This window comes from Eptatretus burgeri, chromosome 15 (genome assembly GCF_056783735.1).
Source record: "Eptatretus burgeri isolate ZD-2024b chromosome 15, Ebu_testis_v1, whole genome shotgun sequence".
NCBI classification, from domain to species: domain Eukaryota; kingdom Metazoa; phylum Chordata; class Myxini; order Myxiniformes; family Myxinidae; genus Eptatretus; species Eptatretus burgeri.
Window position 1 is genome coordinate 22,522,713 of NC_140975.1, and position 24,771 is coordinate 22,547,483.

Genomic DNA, 24,771 nt, shown 5'->3' on the forward strand with positions numbered 1-24,771 from the left:
CGCTTCACCAATCAACGTGAAACTTCACAATTGTGATCTCGTAGTGATAGGGAATACTTGTTTTAACTTTCAACTTGGTTGAACGCATGGTCCGGCAAACAGAAGTATTAAATTTTTTGATCTGGGTTCTTTTTGATTTTTTTTTTGTTTTTGTTTTGAATAAGGCTCACTTGGGTGTGCCTGGATGGGTTTGAGGGTAGAGGAGTAGCTGCTGGCTGAAATGCGAATCCTATCCAGGTTCCTCCTGATTTCATCTTTGCTTTCTGCTTGTTTGGGTTGCAGTTGATTACTCCAATGCAGGACTGCACCTATTTGGTCTTCCATTTGATTTGAATTTAATTTATTTTAATCCCATTCTAAATTAAATTAAATAATAATTTTTTAAAACGTCATGGGTCAGGGTCAGGTGTCCAATCAAAGCGGAGTTGCATCACAGCGGGACGTTTTGGTAACTGGTCATCACTGCCAGCAGCTATCATGTGGCAGTTCTAATTATGTCTCATTAATTTTGTAACACACCAGTACACAAGCGATGAATCACAAGGGGTTGAGAGCTAAGCACACCGGTGTGGCTGCAGGAGGGAATGAGCAGCTGTGGATTTGTTTCGTTGAAAAAAAAAATTGGAAATTTTTTTTAACGGAAACCATCACCCGAACCGAGAAGTAGAGTCCAATGACATTTAAACAAGCCTTATAGGTTATGAATGAGAGCATTTTCTGATTCGACAATATCTGGTGACCTAGGTGCGTGTTCTTACCCGACAATGGCGCGTTCTTTGTGAACTACGTGATCACAGCGGGTTTCATCGGGACCGCCATGGAATTGCTTCGAGTGCCCGGCCTTATCCTGTACACCATCCGGCTATCCATGGCCAAGTCTGAGGCTGAAAGAAAGAATGTCAAGCAGGTATGCACTGTGCAATCAGTATTGAGGACTCTGGTCACTTTGACTCGAAACACCCACATGAATCCTTTCACTCCAAGCCACACTACTTCAGACCCACATTTATGCCATGTTTAATGTTTTAATTCCTGCAAGTAAATATGTGATGTGTGTGTTGGACGAACGCCATGACAATGCCGTCATGACGATATTGGCAGAGCGTTTCGTCCAGTTCGGAGAACTTCATGAATCATCTTCATGTGTGTTTGTGCATATTCATATATATATATATATATATATATATATATATATATATATATATATATATATATATATATATATATATATATATATATATATATATATATATGTAACATACATATACACACATAATCTCATATAGATCACACACACTAACCACTAATATGAGCATATAAATAATTACATTCATCATCATCATATCAATTATTTACGTACATAACCAGCTTTTACACTGAGGGGCCATTTTGATATGTTTGGCATCTTTGCATTGACAAAAAGTTTGTTTGCTTCATTTTCCACACAAATATGGCATTTTATGCTCTTCCAATCCCCTTGGTGCTGTTCTATGATAATGCTCTAGGTCAATGATCACATTCGTTCAACTGATGCATGTCGACTGCATAGCCCGAGGGGTAGCACACTCGTTTTTGAGGTGTCTACGTATAGAGTCTGGGTGTGGCATCCAACCCAATTCTAAATTGTCACCCTGATGCTTTGCAGGAGTATGCCACCTGTCCACCTGGGATGAAAAGCCAGTTGTCTCATCTTTGAGCATTGGCTGGCAATGCTCAGGATCCCACAGTACGTTTTCAAAAGAAAATGCTATTGTTTGCTGGTGCAGCAACCAATTCTAAATACTTGCCTTTCTTCAACTTTTCTCAAGCTGTTGCATTATCAGCACAGCCACCACCACAGAAATTATGTAAAATAGCCTCCAGGTGCTGCTTATATGTAAATGAATCTGATGATGCATTTGTAATGCTGTACATGGTCCCATATAGTATATTATTACCCTCACCAGAGGAGAGGGCATTGCATTTGGATCAGTTTGTCTGTCCGCACAGAATGTGCTGACATTGGTCACAAACGCCACCTTAGTGGTAGCCAGAAGCACACGTTATCTTTTTTCAACCAAGTTCCTCTATAAACTGTGCAATTAGAATGTGAGTCCATCAATAAAATACATCCTGTAAAACCACACACAACAAGTCCTGCTGAGGGTCTTCAATCATTGATTGCTCTTTCTAGTTGTTATCCCATGCACGCAAAGCGAAAAGTGGGGTTAAGCAAATGGTTCGTATCCATCTGTCTGTCTCATCAGTTTATGATCAAGGAACAACTTATTTAAATTGAATGTTATATTTTGAACACAAATCGGAACATGAATTGGAAGACAAGTTTGACATTTTTTCATAATTAACCTCCGTCATCGAAGATCGGAGGTTACTGTTTTCACCCCTTTCTCTTTGTTTGTTTGTTTGTTTGTTTGTTTGTGTACAGTATTACGGAAAAACTCCTCGACAGATTTCGGCAAAACTTGGTGGGGGGATTAGGTATGGTCCAAGGATCATGCCATTAGACTTTGGACTTGGTCCAAAATCCAATATGGCCGCTATGGCGGCCAATTTGAAAAAAATATTTTAATTTTTTTTTTTTTGCATTTCTACATGTTTTAAGTGATTTCCAACCCCCCCCCCCCGCAAAAAAAAAATTGTTAGAGAAAAAAAAAATTTGCAACTTTTTTTTCAACAAAATTTCGATTTTTTTTTTTTTGCATTTCATCATGTTATAAGTAATTTCCAACAAAAAACATGCCAAAATTATAATTGCGGCTGATTTGGAACTTCAGGTGGATATACCCACGTAAAATCAATTTCTGTCTCAAGGAATCAAGTTGTGACGAATGAATTGAGTATGTAAAAGATAAAAGTAAAAGGGAAAGTTGCAAACTATAACTCTGTGAGCACTGTTGACGTCAAATTGAATGAATAGGATATCAGGTTCACTTGAGTGACCTTGCAGTATTGGCGGCGGAGGTTTTGCACTCTACCGAGTGCTCCCCCTCAAGTTTGGTTCTGAATTCGTCCCGATTGAGCATGTGCAGAGAGGACTGAGATAATATTTATACTCTGTCTGTCTACCTGGCAGTCAAACAGAATTTTAAAAATAATTCTAAACAGCGAACTTACTGTTTTTAAGGGCATTATAAAGGATACAAACAACAGGCACAAATCATTAATGTAACATTTCAGATGCGGTGGTGTAATAGACACTGGGTAAAACAGCGGTAAAACCCAGAATTAATTGATTTATACACCTTTAAACCTCTTTAGACCTTTAATCAAATTTAATTACATACTTGAGCACTGTATAACACAAATCACCTTTATAATACTTCAAAGAACCATGCTATATATCGATGTATAGCTTGAGAGGGCATGGCATGCGAGAAGGTGCAGTATTGGGGAGAAAAAGAGTTCAATCCCATTCTTTATAATTCAATCCCATTCTTCCCTCCAGGCCTTATCTTCCCCAATCCAAAACCAGGATCATTTCTATCCCTGTTAATCCACCCCAAACCCACCTCCTTCAAATTTCCTGCCTTCCTGAAAGTCCCTGTGGTGTCCATCTTGTTTACCCCGTGTACCACACCCATCCCTCTCCTTTCCACAGATCTCCTCATGTCTGTGTTCCCCACTATTTTGTCCTTCCCTCTCCTGCCCCTCTTGTCTCCTGCCCCCCTTGTGTGTTCTGTGTGTAAGCTCTCATACGAGCCTCGACAATGTATACAAAAAAAAAGTTTAAGAAAAGAGGCCACCAATATGGCTATCTCTGATGCCGACTGACGTTGCGATCTATGGTGATCAATAAAGCCTTCATCTCCTAAACTGCGACTCAACGTCGCCTTGGTACGGTCTATAATGGTGGTGCATAAGACTGTATCAGTAGCACTAAACTTCTGGAATTTTTTTTTAAACGGATGTTTAAAATCATTGTTTTATTAAAATTGAAGTATATACTTGAACACTGCATGAGGTAGTGTTCTATGAACTCTCGTTGTTGTTGTTGGTGTTTTATGTCCCTGCTTCCCTTGACTCTATTTCTGCCTGACTTTCTGCAGGAGCAGGCATACGAGTTTCAGTTTGGCCAGACTTACGCTTGGATGATGAATATTTTCTCTGTGGTCATGGCGTACAGCATCACTTGCCCAATCATCGTTGTCTTTGGTGATTCAAGGGGTTAAGGCCGAGGAGAATGGCACTGGTGTGGGGAGGAAGGGCAATGTGCTGGGAGACTTGAAATGAGAAAAGGTGGACATGAATGGGTGTTGTTTGGATGGAGAGGAGAGAGAGGAGTTGAAGGTGTGCTTTGCAGAGAGGAATATGAAGTGAAAATTTGGAGGTGAATGGAGGTGAATAATGAAGAGTTTTATCGAGTTCTGTAGCAGGATAGTTGCTTCTCGGAGGATGATTTTTGTGAGAAAATGTTTATGTGTACGTGTGCAAAGGGCGGACGAGTTCCTTGTGAGCCAACGGCCATCCATATCTAGTGCCCAACTGTGACAGCAGACGTCCTCCTGCAGTTGGGTTACGTTTTTTAGGAGGTTGGTGGCAGGACTTGCACTTCAGCCACCGTAAAACACTTCATTCCACAAAATCCACAAATGCAAAGAAAATTGAAAACCCACTCCGTGGGAGTACCTCCTGCACTGCTGCCCTTCGCAGGGCTGCCCACCAGCGGATGGGATTGGGGGAAAGCCTTCAGGACCCCCATTCCTTCATGATAGGAGGAAAACCATGGGGTAAACTTCCTGGGTCAGATTGTGGTGGTGTGTGGCGGAGTGGTGCTGAGGTGTCGTCCACCAGACGACGGTCTCCTTGGGTTAACCTGAGGCGGTCCCTTCGGGTGGGTGCTTGGAATGTCCCATCCTGAAGAGAGGATAATCACCTGTCTCTGTTATCATCTGAGTTCAAGCGTTTGAACATCGGTATTGAAGCACTCTCTGAGTTTCGCAGACCGGATAGTGGCAAGATCATGACGGGTGGTTACACCTAATATTGGTCTGGTCACTCTGCTCTGATAGTTACCATTCCCAAGGAGTTGCTGCAGCTGTGTCCAATAAGCTGACTACAATGATAAATGAGGTAACACCGGTTAATGAGCAAATGATGAGACAAAGGATTTGTCACTCCTTGGGTGTCGTTTCCCTGGTCTCTAGATATGCTCCAACTGAGGCGAATGATTTCACCATGAAGGACTCATTCTATGCCGTGCTCGAGTCTGTGGTTGATCAGTGCCTCAGGTGAGACAATCTTCTTGTCTTGGGCAATTTCAATGCATTGACTGGCACTGATAGGAATGGTTATGAGACATGTGTTGGTCCCTATGGGTCTGGAACTGTGAACCAGAATAGCCCTAAGTTCCTTGACTTTGCTAGAAGTCGTGGACTTAGGGTGACTGGTTCATGGTTTCAGCATCCACGTGGTCATCGCTGGACTTCCAACTTGGCGGTGTGGTAAAGTAGAATGACCATGTGCTCGTTGATGGTTGCAGGAGGATGATCCAGAACTGCAGGGTCTACTGGAATGCTCAGTTCCTCAATACCGACCACAAGCTTTGTGCAGCAACTCTGAAGTTGCAACTTAAATCCGGGAGAATGGTACCATCCCAGCTTAGGCTGGATGTTGGCAAGCTCAAGGATGAGTGGGTAGCTGAGGAGTTTGTGAACAGGCTGAGTGGGGATTTGGGGGGTCTGGGTGCTTTGGGGAATCCTGAAGAGATGTGGAGTGCCTTCAAGACCACCATCCTTGATGTTGCCGGTTGATATCTTGGAACTCACCAGAAGGCAAAGAAATTTTTGGTCTCTCAAGGGATACTGGATACCATTGACCAGAGTCGCAGGGCCAGGCTTCATGGCAGAGCTGAGCTGTTCAGGGAGTTGAGGTGTAAAACTGTACGTGCACTGAGGGTGTACAAGGAGGCCTATGTGCGAGGAATCTGTGAGGGGGTAGAGCATCACCTGTGGTCAAAGTGATTCTCAGCACTTGTATGGACTGGATTCTGGGGAGGATGTCAGAGAGATCAAGCTGCGGTGCATCATTTGGGAATGTCAACATCCCTGACCTTGATTTCGCAGATGATGCAGTCATCTTTGCGGAGACTCTGGATATCCTTTTCAGGGCCCTTGAGGTGTTAAATGAGGAGTCGGAGCTGCTGGGATTATAGGTTTCCTGGGTCAATACGAAGATCCAGGCTTTCAATGACATTTTGGATGTTGCTATCTTGTCTGTCTGTGTTTGTGATGAGGATGTTGTGGTCATGGGGAGATTCACTTTCTTGGCAGTGATATTCACGTCTCTGCTGGCTATGGGCCAGATGTCAATAGATGTCTGGTTCGGGCCTGGAAAGTCATGGATTCACTGGATCATGGGGTGTGGCGCTGTCGGTGCCTGTGCAGGAGGACGAAAGTCCGAGTCTTCAGCTTCTTGGTGCTTCCCGTCTTGCTCTACGGATGTTTGCTTGGTGTTGGCTTTATGGTTAGGGCCGCGGGCTTTGGATTCTAGGGTCCTGAGTTCAAATTCTGCTCAGCTGTTGAATCAATATCAGGTGGGGTTAACTCGGCTTGTCATCCTTCCGAGGTCGACAAAATGAGTGCCAGCATGCTGGTATACTGTGTCGGAGTGGCGACCCGTCCAGGATTCTGTCCAAAAGCCAAGGAGTCTGCTTCAGCAGCACCAATGCTCTGCACAGAGTATGGTCCCAATCTCCTCTCCTCCTCTACAGATGTGAGATGAGATCCTCTACTCAAATGACATTTGTTACCTGCATAGTCCGTGAGCATCAGCTGCGGCTGTATGGACATGTGGGTCATTTTCCTGACACTGGCCATGCTCATCAAATTCTCTCAGCGAGGGATCCTTGTGAGTGGAGGAGGCCAATGGGCTGACCACATGTCTCGTGGTTGCAGCAGGTTGATCAGCATCTTAAGGAGATGGGAATGGCCAGATGGAGGCTCCTGGAGTCCCGACAGTGCATGCTCCCATACCTGACCTGACGGGAAGCAACGTTGAAGAGTGTCAAAGTGGAGGATGCAATAGGGAGAGATACTTTTTACAAAGATGAGCATAGAGAAGAAAGTAGATTTGTATGACAGAGGGAACAGTGTACTATGTAAATTGATAATTGAGGTGTTCTCTATGCACAGGATGTTGCAGTCATTGCTCAAACCTTACAAGTGACATTTTCATTGCTCTCTTGCAGGATTGATCTACATCTTGTTGAAACACATGGTGGACCGTTACAATATATACTTTTCCTGCATGCCCACAAGGCTCAACCGCAAGATACATTTGTCTGCGGTGAACCAAGTGGTGGCGGCACCGATCCTCTGTATGTTCTGGCTCCTCTTCTACTCTGTACTACGGCTCGGTAAGTTATGTGCGTGACTTTATATCTTAAAAGATGGATTAATGAATGCTCTTCAATATACAGTTTTGTGCAGTCATCTGATGGTGACACCACGGTTAACCACCAGAATCCAAACAGGATATGAAAGTGTTTTTGTTTTGATTTTTTCAGGGGTGATATGGGTCAGCATTGCCTTTTAAATGCAGCATTTTAGTGGCTGGAGACATTTACGAGTAAACTATGCAGTGTGCACGAGCACCATGTGTCAATCAGACCAGGCTGGGAAAACAGATTACCTATTCTCTAAAACCTCATTAGTGACCCAACTGGGTTTTTTTCTGGCCATCAGATTAAGACTTCATCCCGTCCTGAGACGATAGCTCTGTTTCCAGAATCCAAGTCCTTAATTCCGCTTCCTTCAATCAAATTTTAACCCACAACCCAAATGCCATGTGGTTCTTGCGTTCTTCACGAGGCCAACTGACTCGTGAATGGACCAATAAAGTCTCTTGCACCGCCGGTGATCCTAACAGAAGATCTCCTTGTGTTGTACAGGTCCTCGGCACCCCATATCCTTGTTCACCTTTGCTGTCCTGCTCATTGCCATCATACTTTGCCTTTGTCGGATATTCTTTGGGTATTTCAAGTACTTGCGAGTGCATAAGGTGAGATTTAAATTGTTGGGCAAAATATGACATCGGTAGTTTTAATTGGATTTTGTGGGAACGCTCTGTATCAGTACTTTTCATGCAAAGGTGCAACAATTTGGAGAGATTTTTCTCCAGACCAAACAACAAACCATTTGACCTACATGATAAAAATTAACCTCAATGTATTCTGCATGAATGGCAGAAGCTATTTATCCGTCCATACGTCAATGAGGAGATCAGTTTCCAACTTCCTGAATCGGGTGTACAGTTGCCTTCGTGATTTGTAACAGTTTTATTTGAAACCATACAACAAATCGATGATTGTAACTTTGTTCTGCAAGGTGATGGGTTTTGGAAGATGATTGGGATTAAAAGATGTCACATTTATCTTTGAGTCAAAATAAGAGGTGCACACTCTGTTCCACAGGAGTTTATGGAAGATAGCCATGGTCGAGACACAGCGGATGGGTCCCCTATCACTCCCAGGTCCCCGGTAAGGTTGCAATTCTGTACAAATACTTTTCAGAAACATCATAGTACGTTACTCAATATTTCACTGATAATTATTTAATCAGAGCCGATAATATATGCGGACTGATCAGATAGCATAGAGGTATGCACACTTGACGTGAAGCTGTTTATCTTGGGTTTAAATCTCAGCCCAACTATAAACTGTCATCACAGTATTTCACAGGCAGGGTGGTTCATCAATGTGTGTGCCGTTCCTCGGATGGATGTTGAACGGGTATCCCATCTGCCAGTATTAGTTGGTGGATGTTAAAGATCCCACAGTGTCCTTCGCGAATTGTGGACGAGTTGTCGACGGCACCCTGAACAAATTACAAATTCCTGTAATGACCGACTGCGAGGAAAGGAATGGCAGACCACCCAACATAACCCTAACCATCACCTTTGGCCAAGAACTTCTTTGGTAGCACTAACGATCTGAAAAGAGTTTGGAACATTTATGATGATGACCAGAATATATGTGCAAGTTTCAATGAAAGGTGTGGTTCACAGAACCTGACTCAGCCTTAAAAATATCATTGGCATTAGACAGGTACTAAGAAGCATTGGACATAGAGGGGTACAGGGACGTTGGCGGTACTTGCAGGGAGGGGTGATCGTTTCTGGGGTTGGTGTAGCACAGGCATAATGGGCCGAATGGCCTTCTCCTGCACCAAAGTTCCTTGTTAAACTTCCCCTTATCCTATCAGGCAAGGCTTAACAAAAAACTTTTGAAACAAAACCCTACAACGGGTATGAGCCTCCCCTCCATGCTTGGGGTTGGCTTAATAGTAAGGATGGTGGGCTTTGGATCCTCGTGTCCTGAGTTCAAATCCCGCTCAGCTGTTGATGTAACAGCAGGTGGGGTTAACTCGGCCTGTTATCCCGTCCGAGGTCAGCAAAATGAGTGCAAGCATGCTGGTATACTGTGTCAGAGTGGTGACCCGTCCAGGATTGTGCTCAATAGCCAAGGAGACTGCTTAAGCAGCACCAACGCTCTGCACAAAGTATGGTCCCAATCTCTCCTCCCCCTATCCTATTGGGGGAGGCTCATCCCTACTGTAGGGTTCGTTTCAAAAATTAGTTCACCAAATTTTTAATAGCACCTCAAAATTTCTTAAACCCTGACGAGCACTAAACCACTCTTGTTTTTTTTTGCTACCAATGTCTGAGCTCTATCTCAGACCCATCTGGGACTTTTAGAATGAAATTTTGCATCAATCATGGGAATAAAAGTATGTGGGGTTGGCAGAATCTAATGTGATCGTTGACACACGTCGACACACGTTACTTGTAAGTTACTCATAAGTCGAAACACGTTGAAGTAATGATTAGCATACCCGAAACTTATTTATAACCTATGAGTAACGTGTTGTAGGCACGTTACACGATCGTTGCACACACGTCGAGGCACGTTATGCAATCGTTGACACACGTCGAGGCAGGTTACTTGTAAGTTACTCATAAGTCGAAACACGTCGAAGTAATGCTTAGCGTACCCAAAACTTATTTCTAACCTATGAGTAACGTGCTTTGAACCTAATGTGTAACATACCTCCAACGCATATTGACGGATGTAAACGTATTTGATTGACTTCCGGACGACCACAGAACTTGCTGAACGTGTTTCTAATTTACAACTACCGTATAATGGCGTATTGGCAGCGTTTAAAAAAAAACAATAACTTCCGATATTTCGTCACATGCTGTTACGTCACGTCCGATTGCCTCTTCAGTTTGCTCATGTCTTATTCTTAGTTCCTCCTCTGTGAATATTTTCTGTTTGAGGATATTGTCACGTCGACGTCGAAACTTAAAAGCAAATGTCCTAATATATTTTAAAATTCGTGATAGACTAAAAATAAAAAAACAACAACAACAACAACTTCAGATATTTCGTCACGTGCCTTCACGGAGCCAAGGAGAGAAAAAAAAAAAAGATGTGCCTTGACGGAGAAAATAAGTTTCGGGTAAGCTAAACATTACCACGACGTGTTTCGACTTATGAGTAACTTACAAGGAACTTGTGTCGACGTGTGTCAACGATCTTGTGTGCATATCTTATCGATCAACGATCTTGTGTGCATATCTTATCGATCAACGATCTTGTGTGCATATCTTATCGATCAACGATCTTGTGTGCATATCTTATCGATCAACGATCTTGTGTGCATATCTTATCGATCAACGATCTTGTGTGCATATCTTATCGATCAACGATCTTGTGTGCATATCTTATCGATCAACGATCTTGTGTGCATATCTTATCGATCAACGATCTTGTGTGCATATCTTATCGATCAACGATCTTGTGTGCATATCTTATCGATCAACGATCTTGTGTGCATATCTTATCGATCAACGATCTTGTGTGCATATCTTATCGATCAACGATCTTGTGTGCATATCTTATCGATCAACGATCTTGTGTGCATATCTTATCGATCAACGATCTTGTGTGCATAGGAACTTGTGTCGACGTGTGTGCATATAGTGCCTACAACTTATTCCCAGCGTAGCGGAACGTGTGAGTCAAACGGCGAGTACGTTGTAAAATTTTCAGCATGTTTGAAATTTCACGACATACTAGACGTACCAGGAAATATGACAGCATACTTCATCGTTTTTCAGCGTGCTCTTAACGTATACACAACTTACCCATACCGTATTCGACGTGTACCAGCGTTTTGGACACTTTTTCATAGGTCGGCATACGCTGGCTAAATCGTCAAGGTGTGACTGCGTGGTTGACACTTCCAATTCTCAGGCGGTTATGATTTGAATCGGCATGCGGCAGGTTTTTAACAGGCTACGCCACGAGTTCGTCGGCGATACGTGCAGCACGTTATGCTTAAGTTAAACTATCGTTGGGCATCGGTTGTGAACGCCGACAACAGGCTAAACATTCGTTGGTATAAGTTATCTATAAGACAACGAAACGTTCTGTGCCCGTTACTAATATGTTATGCATACGACCAACACGTTATGAATATGACCAAAACTTAAAAAAAAAAAAATCAAATTCAGCGTACGCCAACGTTTTACATACATTTTTATACGTTGCCATTGCTGGCTAAATCGTCAAGGTGTGACAGCGCCTTTAAATCGGGGGGCTCAGGGGAGGCTTACCCTTGGTGATCACTTTGTGATCACAGGTATCTAGTTATTGGGTCACGAAAAATTATTTTCACGAAAAAATAAGTGACGACGATATTCGTTATTGTTGTGTGTCTTCTGTCTGTCTGTATGTATGTATGTCTGTCTGTCTGTCTGTCTGTCTGTCTGTCTGTCTGTCCTGAGCATAGCTCCGTGGGTTTTGATCCGATCCTGATAAAATTTTGGTGGGAGGTTTATATCATGATGTAGTTGTGTTTCCCTGAAAATGGGCGTGGTGCGCCATTATAGACGGAGCCACGTCCAAAAAAACACGTGTTTTTAGGGGGGGGGTAGCCGATTTCAATTTGCTTCTTCTCCGAGGGGGTTTGTCGAATCTGACAGGGGTTTCGGTATTTGGTTAGCCCAATGGCACCTGCATAGCCCCACGGAGCTCGATTTTTAATTTTCGTCCTAAGGTCAAGGTCACAAGGTCACAAACTTAGAAAATTGCGAATTTTGACGTTAAAAATTTTCTTCTCCGAGGGGTTTGTCGAATCTGGCAGGGGTTTCAGTATTTGGTTAGCCCAATGGCACCTGCCGAGCCCCACGGAGCTCGATTTTTCATTTTCGTCCCAAGGTCAAGGTCACAAGGTCACGAACTTAGAAAATTGCGATTTTGACATAAAAATCATACGACCGCCCAAACTTTGAGAGCTGGGGTGACAATATTTTTTATGCATAATCTTGAGGTCATTCCCCACCTTAAGTCTTGAAACCATTTTGCTCTATCTCGAACACCTTGCCCGTGGCGCCCCCTTCAATTTTCTTTTTATGCTGATTTCATCAAAGTATGGATAATCCGAGGAGTGCAAAATGCCATATAGCCTATATGACGTTATACTGTTCCTGGAATATTCCAGAGGAAGTTTTGCACCAAAGGTCATAATCCTTGACCTTTGACCTTTAAAGTTCACAAAGGTCAAATTTTCAAAGTTGTGGGAATCGAACCGGGTCTTAGACCTTCTTCGACGAACTAACTCCATTAAGCTATAGCACGTATCCTGTTTCCTTATTTTAATGTCCACAACATTGTTTTGTGACCTTTAAAGGTTATGCAAAGGTCAAATTTTGAAAGTTGTTGAACGAAACCGGGTTTTCGACATTTTGCAGCTAATAACCTGTCACTCGTACCACATCATGTTGATCATTTTTATAACTTGGTCAAAAATTATCACATTGTCTCGTCCTTGACTTCTGAAACAATCTACATCGTCAAATACTGCTCGTGAACCATCGTTTTCTTCAGACTTGTTCCTTGTTATTGTTATCATAAACATTTTTGTGGAAGCGCAATGATTTTTGGAAAAGAGTGAATTATGTTTCTGTTCCTTAAGTTTGCAGCCATATATGAGTATTAGGGTGAAAGTAACCAGGCACTTAATCTTTATTGTAGTGATTTTGTAGTTTGTATTAAAACAGTGAAATTTAGATAATGGTGTGATGAATCTTCTTCTTTCATATGCAGCTGGGTAGCATTATTGGCTGGGGGTGCAGCTGTGCCGCTGATGCAATGCCCCCTGCTGGTTAGGGCAGCAATTTGTAATTTGGTCACTGCCGATGACAGCTCATCTACTCTTCACTCAGGACACCGTGAGATCTTTAACGTCCACCAACTAATGCCGGCATACAGGACACCCGTTTAATGTCCATCCGAGGGACGGTACACACGTTGATGAATGACCCTGACTGTGAAAACACCAAGATGACAGATTAATTATAGCTGGGTTGGGATTCAAACCTCGAGCCAGCTTTTCCAGGTGAGTGTGTGTACTTGTAGGCCATCCTGCCAGCTCGGTATGATGAATGATAGAGTTCCTATCAAAAACAGACAAAATACAGTACAATACAGCACCATATTGCAAGACAGTGCCTGGGTTGTTATTGCTTTTCCAGTGGTACCCATGGCAGGAACTTGGAATTAAGCTAAAGTTATAGAACACAAGGCCACACTTTAAAAAGTACCATTGGAAAAATGCATGTTGAAAGTATAAAAGGTGTTGCATGAACCTTAAAGGGCTTGCAGAAATGAGTTTCCAGTCGTCTCTATGCGCCATCTACTGTACACGCAACGGATCTTGGGATCTTATGTCTGTGGGATCTTACGTCCACCAACTAATACCGGAAGATGGGATGCCCAGTTTTAACATCCATCCGAAGGACGACACACATGTTGATGCCTTATCCTGCCTGTGAGACACCAGGATGCGAGACACCAGGATGCGAGACACCAGGATAATAGACACCAGGCTGGATTGGAATAGAAACCCAGGATAGACAACTTGGAGGCTAGTGTGCATACCTATATGGTGTCCAACCAGCCCTTCGCAAAGGGTTAGCAATTGAGAAATTAAGTAAAAGGAGAGGATAGAAGAATGGCAAGAGCAGGTAAAAAGGTTGTGAGGAGAGGGAAGAGGCATATATCAGGAATGAGTTTTGAGAAATTGGGGTGAAATGCGATGGGGGGGGGTGGGGGAGGGAGGTTTCTTTTTTTGAGGGTAAGTAAAAGTCAAAAATTTGGGGTGAAGGGGTAATGTTACTTCTGGTGGTAAGGGGCCCATTATGAGGTTTTATGTGTTTAAATATGTGCAAGTTGGGTTCAATAGCATGTCAAGGTCACACTGTATATTTACAGTTTAGCTGTGTCATGGTAATTGGCATGACAACGGAAATAAGCCAAAATACTAAGAATACGGGACAAATGGCATTCTAGGACAGGTTAAAATGGGACACTTCGATATAAAATGAGACGATCCAGTAAAATACAGAATGTCTGATCACAGTGCCCCTTCCCCCTCAACACAAATAGCTTTTAATAATCAACTGATTTGCATAATTTTGGGAATATTATGCTATGAAGCTAAACTTTTTAGTTTGCGATAATGGGAGAGTTCATTTGCTATTCTAGGCTTTAAGGTATCTTGTCCCCCTTTGTTTTTTCCAGTCATACCGAGCCTCAGTGCTGCTGCCACCGACAGCTCCGGGAGAGGACTCACCACCGGTCACTTCACCGCAGAGCTATGCTTCAGCCGCCGAGCTAGAACCTCCCCCTCCAGTGCCTTCGGCTTTGGCACCTCTAGCTTCAGCCATCTCAGGAGACCAAAATGGCTCAGTTGGTCCAACTATTTTGCCTATTGATCAAGATTCACCCCTCCTAGATGGGCGTGAGACTTTGGCCTGAGTAAAATGTACCTCTCAGCCTGAGTTAGTTGTAAGTTCCACCTCGTGTTTGCATTGATTAATAATTACCGACTTGATCATTGCTCGACACTTTGTTTCCATCATTCTCGATCCTATTTCATCACTTTCTGAAATCATCATGATTTTGGTCTTTCAATGATCAAATCTTGTCTATGCCTTGACCACCTTCCTCTCCTTATACATTCCTAAGCACACTCCTGCTGCATCTCTATCACCACTCAAAATCTATGTTTCCTTCACCCTCCATAATGCAGAGCCCTGGCATCCAGGTCATCACACTGAGACTTTGCAGATCTTTGTTTTGTCTCACCTTCTTGCCTCGGTTGTTGAGAGATGCACTTGCCGGTGTTAAGGCAGATCATCTTAAGGGCATCTGATTCATTACAACTGCAGGTTCACGCTAGTTGTGTGTCGGTTTCTTATTTTCGTAACGTTCGGTAACGCAAGTAAACAAACATACAGCTTCCAATTGCTAACCGCAAGTAACCTTTCAGAAGGTTCTTTAAAAGCCATTTGAAGTCAAAAGCGAATGTGGTATTTTACTTGGGATCTTGCAATGAGAAAGATCCTGAAACTCTGAAATAACAGTCTACTATTATAATGTGAGCATATAAGGCAATCAAAGTATGTGCGCAATGAAGGCGTCCGCATGACCAGAGTGTGCATATTGTGAACTGCACTCCAACCCAGATTCCCCAGTTACCCTGTCAGTTTTAAGAGGTTTCAGCTCTGAGAGGACTAAAAAGGGGCTATTTCGATGGGTTATGATGTCATCGTGGAAACATAGCTGTGAATCGCATACATTTCACTGAGTTTGTGTTTGATATATGCGGCTTCTTATTCTTCTTGTGTGTGGCAAAGAGTGGCTGACGGGTTCAAGTCCAAATTAGACAGCCAAGAGCCAGCACTGTCTGTGGTCATGTGGATTACCTTGAATTATGAGTGAGTTTCTATAAGGGACAGCTTTGAATTGGCACTGTTATCAGGGCCAATTGTGTGTGTTATAGAATTACTAGTCTTCATTGTGGAATACTGCTTGAAGACATTATATAAGTGTGTGTGTATGTCTATATATATATATATATATATATATATATATATATATATATATATATATATATATATATATATATATATATATATATATATATATATATATATACATAACATGGAAGAGTGACTGAAGTGATAAGAAAACGTATTTGTCTATTTATGCTCTGATGTTGGCACTGATATGAAATGGCTTAAAAAGCAGGTCGTCTTCTCATGTCATACGACGTTTATCAAAGTATTGCAAAGGGAATAAGCTGCTTCGTACTTGGGCAAAAGTCTCCACTATCGATGTAGCAGAGCCGTAGTGTTCAGTTTGATTTGCTAAACATCTATGTAGCTCGGTTTGTTTGTAGTGTAGACCAAGCTTGTTGAGAAATCAGATAAAAAGACTGCTCAGCTGGCATTCCACATCAACGGCTGTGGTTTCATCCTCAAAACATGTACACACGGTCCAGTCTTTCATGGCGAAGTGGTGATGATTGGCAGGGGTTTCGGTTACGTTGTGTCTCAGATCATCCTTGCACTGTAAAAAAAAAAAAAGGTTCCGAGCAGGCCTAAAATGTAGCTTTGTGGTTTGGAAACGGTGCATTGCAGTGGCTACAATTTTTGGGATGTAAATACTCCAGTGGATGGGCTCGGTCTGAGGCGGATAAGGCATTAAGGTGGGTGAGAGCTGGCCGAGTTAACTTGTGGACCATTTGTACTACTTGCAAGTGGAATGCCGAATTTCTGTTTTCGCCACTTGAACGGGATGCATGATGCCACTCCTCCGTGTAACCTATGCAAACGCTTTTGGAATCGTATAGAATGTAATGCTTTAACGCATCCTATAACCCGAGTCATGTGAACCTGTTGCTTTTGTCCAAGGTCCCTGCCCTTACTTCAGTGTATTTGGAGACCTCACTGATGTTTGCACTGCTGCTCCGTGCGATGAAGCGGTGTGGACGAAAAAAACATTGCCTTGTTGATGCAAAATGACGAATAGATAAACGAAATAGCATTCACATTGTCTGTTATTTGATGACTTTATTTTCTGTGTCATTTTTCTTTTTCATTAGACATGTAAATAATAAAGAGAAATAAATTGCTTCACAAATGCACTCTTTGCTGGGTTGAAAATGGGAGTGTCAGTTGCAGGAAATGTGATCTTAAAAGGCAGGTTGCATATTCCACATGTAAAAATGGAAGAATTCTTGATTGTTCAGCTCTCTACAAATCTTATAAATAATTTAAAGTGTTTGTGCGTTTATAATCTCAACCCGAAGGGGTTGCGAGATTACTGCAACACCTTTGTGTGTGTTGTTGGTTGTCATCTCCATATGCAGGTTTCATAAGGTGGAACGAAGTCCTCCCAGTTCTCGTAGTATCCACCCCCGTTTCGGAAAGGGGTCATGATTCATGGACCAATTTGTGAAGTTTTCTTGTTCTCAAAGTTTTGTTCCGAGGGCTCTTTTGAGGATCGTCACCGAGCTGCGGACAGTTTACAACGGCAGTTCGTTTGTAGTAATATTCCCAGGGATGTTTTTGAGATCTCTAAGGTTCCTTTTTATCATTCCCATTACTCCAATCATCATTGACACAATGTTGGTGCACTTCTGCTTCCACAATTGTGTGTGTGTGTGTGTGTGTGTGTGTGTGTGTGTGTGTGTGTGTGTGTGTGTGCGCGCGCGCAATCGCGCGCACGTGCACGCATCCACGTCTATATTTTTGCTTTTAATTTTTTAACTTCCATCACTAAGGGTGGATGGCGGTTATGTTTTCACCACTGTTTGTTTGTCTGTGAGCAATATATCTCAAAAAGTTCCGGATGGATTTTGATGAAACTTGGTGGAGAGGTTGATTGTGTGACAAAGACGAATTGATTCGATTTTGGTGAAGATCCAAATCTGGATACGATAATGTTTTTAAGTGATTCCTCACTATTGAGAGAGATAAGGCCAAAAACGATAAATAGAAGGATATTTCAAGAAGTTGTGGACTGGTTATGACAAAACTAGGGGGATGAGTTGGTTCAGTGACAAGAACAAGCTGATTAGATTTTGGTTCAGGTCCGGATGCAGATCCAGCCTATCAGTGGGATACAAAACGTAAACTGTTTTGCCTGGTGGAAGTATGCACTCCAACAAGTGCCGTTCTAGGTTTCTCTGCAACCACTTATCCGATCTAAGTGAAATTTTAAAAATAGGAGGGATTCCCCATCGATAATATTTTATTTATAACTCTGTCATGTTAGGTCACATGGTATGGCAGCCATCTTGGATTAAAGAAAAAAAAATTGGACATCTTTTTCTCCAAAACCGCTCAACAAAATTTTTTTCAAACTTGGCATATATCATCAACTCCCCATGGGGTATATAGGTTCTTAATGGTGATGTCATCGGTGAAGTGGTATTCCAGTTATAATTGGTTGAATGGAAATCCTAATCTGAAAAATCTGAAACGTCATACATCTGATCTACGATCCGATGTGATTGAAGAATTCAATTTATGACGTCATCGGTTTCATGGTCTGGTGGCTATATTGGATAGAAAATCATAAATACAGAAAAAACTTCTCCAGAACCACTTAACAGATTGATGCGAAACTTCATATACATGATCAACTGACCATGAGGAATATAGTTTAACTTTTTTTTTTCATATTCATCTTCATTGATGTAATTTAGCCTTGACGTGCACAAATGTGGTCATTAAATATCCTAATAATCAATCAATAAAACTATGGATAATGGCAATGTATGTGACATAATAGGGTGCATGGATGATACGGGTATATAGGCCATCATCGCAGTGAGCCATAATAATAGCATGTTCAGTTAACGATGGTATTTTTGCTCAGAATTAGCATGCGAGGTGAGACAATGTTCTCTCCCGAGTGCCATTCCAGGTTGTTTGTTTGTGTGTTACTCTTTCACGGCTGAATTGTAGCACTTAAAGGTCCAAAATTGTGTTTGTGGGGACTTCAGAATCTGTCAAAGGTTTTTAGCACCCCCACAACCCTCCTCCACCCTCAAGCAAATTAACTGTATGTATTGTTGTTGATTTCCGCCACTCCGGCATGTGGACGACCACCTTTTGCTCAATCGCGGCCGCGCGCGCCCACCGAACGTGGCAATGTAGTCGCAGATTCCGGATCAACGCCGAAACCCAGCTACGGGTGTTTTTGAACACACCATAAACCAGCCAACTCTTCTATCCAAGCGCTACAGGTCGATCGCCGAATTGTCGATGTACCTAATTATTCGCGCGGACAGAAATGCCGGGAGTTTATACCTCGACGGAGCCTGCACGAAAACGAGCCACTTAAGCAGCTCGTTCCATATGCGATTGCCGAGCGGTTTTATATCGCCAAGCCCCGTCGGACCAGATGTACATTTTATCGGCTTATAATCAGCCAGCTAACATTCTGAACGCATCATGGCAGTCAATGGCAGAAAGTGACACAACGAGCAGGTTAACATTCAAAAATGGGGACATTTATTTCAAATGCACATTTGCAATGAATGGGGGTATGGGGACAAGACACAAGCAAAAACCTACAGCCGATGTCTATTTATTATGTACATGCACCTAATCAGTTCTCCTTTAGGACAAGGCGCAACAGACTTTCATGCAAAACCCAAGAAAGAAAGAAAGAAAGAACCGAGCTCATGAGCCTTTATAATTTCCTTGGAGCCGGGATGACCGAAGGGGCTCGAGAGACCGAGTGGGCTATCTGGCCACCTTCTTGGTGACTCGCTGGGTCCTGGTTCGGTGACCCTCGGCACCTTTGCCCAGACTCCCGAGCTCCGACTGGCTCCCTTGGTCGTCCGGCCTCCACTGCGGCCTGGTCTAGCTGACGACGCGCTGGAGGAGTGAACGGGCCTCGACTCCGGCTTCCTGGTTGCACCGGCGAACCTTCCAGTGAACCAACTGCCCGAACTCCGAACTCTCCAGCTACCAACGGGGCGTCTCTCCACTCCCACCGCCAACCGCAAGCCACAAACTCCAGACTCCAGACTCTCTTCAACGGTCAAGCCCAACTCTCAACTCAACTGGACTCCCCGGACTCCAACACTCCAACAACTCTGGACTCCCCGGACTCCAACACTCCAACAATTGGCTTCTCGGCGTTCCAGCACGGCTCTTTATCGGGTTCGGGGGGCGGGGGGGGGGGGGGGTGCTCGCTCTTTCACCTTCGACCCTTCACCCCCGGCTGGCTCCGCCCCTCTTGCCATTTTGATCTGATCTTGCCGTCAAACGCGGCCGTGTTAGAGATCACCGTAAAATGCGACCGTGGGTTGAAATCACCGGGTTCACGCGGACATGGTTGACGTTGTTGTTGTTATTGTCATTGTTGTTATTGTTGTTAAAATAAAAGATAGAGATAGAATAACGGCTAACTGAAGATGCACAGCCTGGCACACAAATAATTCCCGTTATACCTTGGAGGGGAAATCTAACCTGGAACACACACTTATCGAAATAACTGACCTCTGGGGAACCTGAATGGTGTTCTGTGAATTTCCACAACTGTAACAGTATTTTTGAGTAGGTTTGAGAATCATAGAAAATAAGGAAAAAAAACAGACATAAAATGTCATCGTCCCCGTTGTTTAAGTAATTTTGCTGCACCGAGTTAAAGGGCTCACCCACATTTATTTACAACTAAAATGGCCACCAGTCTACCAGTCCGCCATCTTTGATCAGAACACAAAATAAAGTTAGGTGCAAGTGTATGCCATTGTGTACTGTGATTGTGCCACGTTTGAACAAAATCAGACCATGCATGCCCGAGAAATGGTTGGGGACAAGCTTAAGTAACAAAATGGCCGCCAGTCAGCCATCTTGGAACTGATCTCGATTTTTAAAAAATGATATGCATATGTAAGCCATGATTATTTATCTGTGTGCCAAGTTTGAACAAGATCGGTAAATGGATGTCCGAGAAATGGTGGAAGACGTGTTCAACATCGATTTTTTTTACAACTAAACTAGCCGCCAGTGGCCTTTGATCGCATCACTAAACAAAATAATGTGCATATGTATACCATCATGTGTTGTCTTTGTGCCAAGTGTGAATAAAAGTGGCTCACACATGTCTGAGATATGGTTGCAGATGCACACACGCACAGACATGAAAATCAAGACCAAATCCATAGAGCGCCTGTTTTGGACCAAGTCCAACAGGGACTAAAAATGGCTGGACCAATTTGCATATGTGCTGGCGGTAAGGTTCAGGTCATCGGCACAAAAAAATCCCTCCTCCCTGAGAAGGAAATTTGCTGCTAGTATTGTGTGTATGTGTAAAAATCACAGTTAAAAAAAAAAAAAACAGCTGGGCCTATATACCCAACATTTTGCATATATACTCAGGGTCAGGTCATGGGTACAAATCTCTCACCCCCACCACAAGGCAATTATTCATATGTTTGTGTGTGTGTATGTCTGAAAATCAATAAAATGACCTCCAACAAGGAAATGAGGCCATCTGGCCCATTATCGCTGTGGTGCACTCTCGGGTTAACCTTTGCCACAGCTTTAAACATGAATTTTCTTGATGGCCTACTGAAGTCTGAATAACCCCTTCTTTATCGCGTGACGTAGTATGGGTGGGGTACCTAGTGCTGCATGGGAAAAATATGTAGATGTTCCAAAACATGTTGTGCATTCAAAACGTTGAAATCTTATAAACATTTTAAAGTGCTTGTTTGTGTGTGTTACTTTTTTGGAGCTGAGCCATAGCACCGAGAGGCTCTAAACTTTGAATATAGGTATGTACTAGTTTCTCATAAAGCTTAGCTCCAAGCGAACGATAGCTCAAATTTCACAAGCGCGTGCCAACTGTTATACCAAGAAATATCACGTGCAGGCAAAGAGATATGTTTTCAGGGTCTTGTAACTGTTTCCTTAAATACAAAGGTGATTGCAAAGACAAAACAAACGAACCTAGAAATGTTTGCCAAGCCATCATCACAATCAAGAACAGCGAAAAGAACGATTCACATCGCAAAAGAATGGCAAACATTGCATCATGAGAACCGTTATGAACGTCAAAATGCAGAGATTGCTCACTGACCAGAATACGATCAAACAGAAACACCAATGTGTTATGACTCACTTGACTGATTCTGTGGAGGATGAAAACAAGAAAGGATAACGAATTTAGAGCAGCAAAGATCATCACAATGGGACAGTTCCCAGGTGGCTTGGAAAATAAACCTCATCATAAAGTCTCGCCTTGTGTCAGATATTGCGGCACCATGGCACAGACTGAGCTCGAAAACATCATTGAGTTTAGGGAAGAAAATATGAACATTTATCAAGTGCATTATAAAGTTACGGCTGTCGATTGGCTATCTGTACGTACACCCCCCTCCACAAAAAGTTTAAAATCCTATTGAGATAGACCATCCGAATCAGATGTAAAGAAGAACAAATGAAAGAGCAGGTGGTGTGAATAGGATGGCCATTCGTCCAGTTTTATTGAGGACAGACTGGTTTTCTGCTCCTCTGTCCTCTTTGATAAGATACGAGACGCCTTTATGTCCTCTACTGTATTTTCCTCTTGAGCGACCGAACGTTTCGACCCACAATTAAACTTTTGATAGTTGGTCTTCATTGGTTAATATATTTGTCATTTTTCGTTTGTATTGGTCCTGCGAATGCCAACAAAGATCCTGTTTGTCACGTTTCTTAATGACGAATTTATGTTGCGGCTGTTGCTCCACGCTGTTAAATGTTTGTCTGTACGAATAATTCGGCATTATGGCAACTGTCATGTGCTCTCCTGAAATGAAAGACTGCCGGACAAGTGAGGAGAGGTATCTGAAAGTTTTCAGCAAAACCCACATACACTTCATGAACACGAAGATAATCAGCTCCTACATATCCTCAATATCAGGCAGCAATCACTCAGAATGTTTTTTTTTTCAATGATGACCACCACTTGGAGAAACAGAGGAACAGACTGGAAGTACACACACTCATGTGCAGCCTTGTAGCTGCTGAATGCATCATTGGTAAGAGACGTGGCTATGCCACTGATGCAGTGCCCCTATACCAGTACACTGGTATTCATTTCGCTAACCTCGGAAGGATGACACGCTGAATGAACCCCACCTGGTGTTAATTTAGCAGCCGACAGGGCTCAAACTCAGGACCCTATGATTCCAAACCAGCCACCCTAACCGCTAAGCCAACACCAGGCTTTGGACTGGAAGTGAATGGTGTGAAAGCAGAGCTCCAGATCTGCATTCATTTTGGAGAAGAATGCAAGGACATGTATACATTTCCTTCCTAGGGAAGAACAAAACTTCTGAATGATGCCAAGAAAGGACAGAAAGAAACACGAGTTGATCCTAGAATTGTGAGTACATATTTAACTCTTTAGTAGTCTTTATACCTGTGGTTATTATGAATTAGCACTAAATTTAGTAAAATAATTTTTACAAAATCATTGTGCACTAAATACAATTGTTCTCTATTCTTGAAGTCCCTCGCTGGCCACACTAAGTGGAGACAGCTCAGGCTTAATCACATCTCTAAGGTAATGTTGATTCGAGATTGCTTGCAGTATTTATTGTCAGCCTCAACATCTCAGGTGCAATGACAGTTGCAATTAATAGCAGCAAATAATCTAACGCTCTCAACATTATCGGTATTTCCCATGGTGCAGCCGAAGGACAAAGCCCATAAGGCATAGCTCTCATATTGCAGACAAGGTGGCCCTTCTTGCTCTTTGCTGCCTCCCCTCTCCAGCCCTTTCTGCTCTTAAAGCCCTCCAACCATCCCCATAATTTGTGTTATCTGCCCGTAACCCCCTCTTAGTTCACCTCCAAAAATTCAGGCTTACTGCATACTTCTGCTCTTTCGTTCTTCTTCCGTCCCCTTTGTGGAAACTCTCTGCAGAGATGGTTCAATCAATCTCTTCTCTCGTAGGCTTCAAGCATATGGTGCTCCACCTTCTCATGTCATCCCCTATCCTTACTCACAATATTTTCTACCCTCATTAACCCAACCTAACCCAACCCTAAATTGCCTGCAGGATACTCTTTCCTCCCATATTTTCCCTTTTATTCATTCCCTTGCTTGTTGTGTCCAACTATGGCCCCACTATGAGTGTGATGCCTTTTTACCCCCCCACCCCCCTGTCACTTCACTTCCATGAGCCTCTATTTTTGGAGAAGACAGTGGTGTCTACTGCAAAAGCAATGATGATCACAAGACAGCAGAACTATTCACAACACAATTCTATGGCTTACCAGGTGGGCATAATGCTCATCCACATCGGCAGCTTGTGGACCAGTGAGAATAGAATCATTGGGAAGCTGCGGTAAATAATTTCGCCAAATCATGAAACTGAACTAGTTGTTCATGTTATTTCAGCAAAAATGTCCATGCGATCATGACTGATGGTATTGGCAACTCACCGGCATACTTAAAGCAGAAAACTGGTTTGTCAGGGTTTCTTATGTCTGTTAATACTCTGCTTCGCTAGGTTTGCTAACCATAGATCATGTCACCACTTGCCTTCCTTTTGCAACTTGCTTTTGGAGTCCAATCATCGTTATTTAATCAGAACTTCGATGAAATGCTTATTCTCTGATTCTACACAAGGTGTTCCAAAAAGAGCTGGACAACTTTGGTTGTTAATATATTTAGTATCACACATGATACAATGATACGCTTTGTTTTATATGATAAAGAAACTCATAAAGTTTTCTTTTTTCCAGGTCTGGTGGTTTAATGTCAAAGAAAATGGCGACGCCACAGGAGAAAGCTTAGTGCGTCGAATGATTCATCGAGATGAGATCCGACATGCAAGTTCAGCGTATTCCCGTATAAGGTATGGAAGGAATCCACCATCATGGACTAGTGTCAGAGATTGGTACA

At 42.8% G+C, this 24,771-nt stretch overlaps 1 protein-coding gene and 1 long non-coding RNA gene across 11 annotated transcripts in view; one reads left to right on the forward strand and one right to left on the reverse strand.

Annotated features, from left to right (window-relative positions):
* The window catches only part of LOC147011722 (mechanosensitive cation channel TMEM63B-like), a 192,780-nt gene extending 175,783 nt beyond the window's left edge, over window positions 1-16,997 (forward strand). For all 7 annotated transcript variants that reach the window (XM_085856923.1, XM_085856924.1, XM_085856926.1 and 4 more), the window contains 6 exons: window positions 745-907; window positions 4,047-4,152; window positions 7,187-7,354; window positions 7,889-7,998; window positions 8,411-8,476; window positions 14,588-16,997. In XM_085856923.1, the coding sequence (XP_085713049.1) occupies window positions 745-907; window positions 4,047-4,152; window positions 7,187-7,354; window positions 7,889-7,998; window positions 8,411-8,476; window positions 14,588-14,824 (850 nt within the window). In that variant the 3' untranslated portion in view covers window positions 14,825-16,997. The remainder of the gene's footprint in view (window positions 1-744; window positions 908-4,046; window positions 4,153-7,186; window positions 7,355-7,888; window positions 7,999-8,410; window positions 8,477-14,587) is intronic.
* The window catches only part of LOC147011724 (uncharacterized), a 54,687-nt gene that overhangs the window by 27,126 nt on the left and 2,790 nt on the right, over window positions 1-24,771 (reverse strand). For 3 of the 4 annotated variants that reach the window (XR_015051658.1, XR_015051660.1, XR_015051661.1), the window contains exons 1-2: window positions 10,046-10,169; window positions 759-884 (exon numbers count right to left, since the gene is read on the reverse strand). This is a non-coding gene — a long non-coding RNA (uncharacterized LOC147011724). Of the gene's footprint in view, window positions 1-758; window positions 885-10,045; window positions 10,170-21,955; window positions 22,008-24,771 lie in introns of those variants that run through there. The other variant, XR_015051659.1, reaches the window with a different exon arrangement.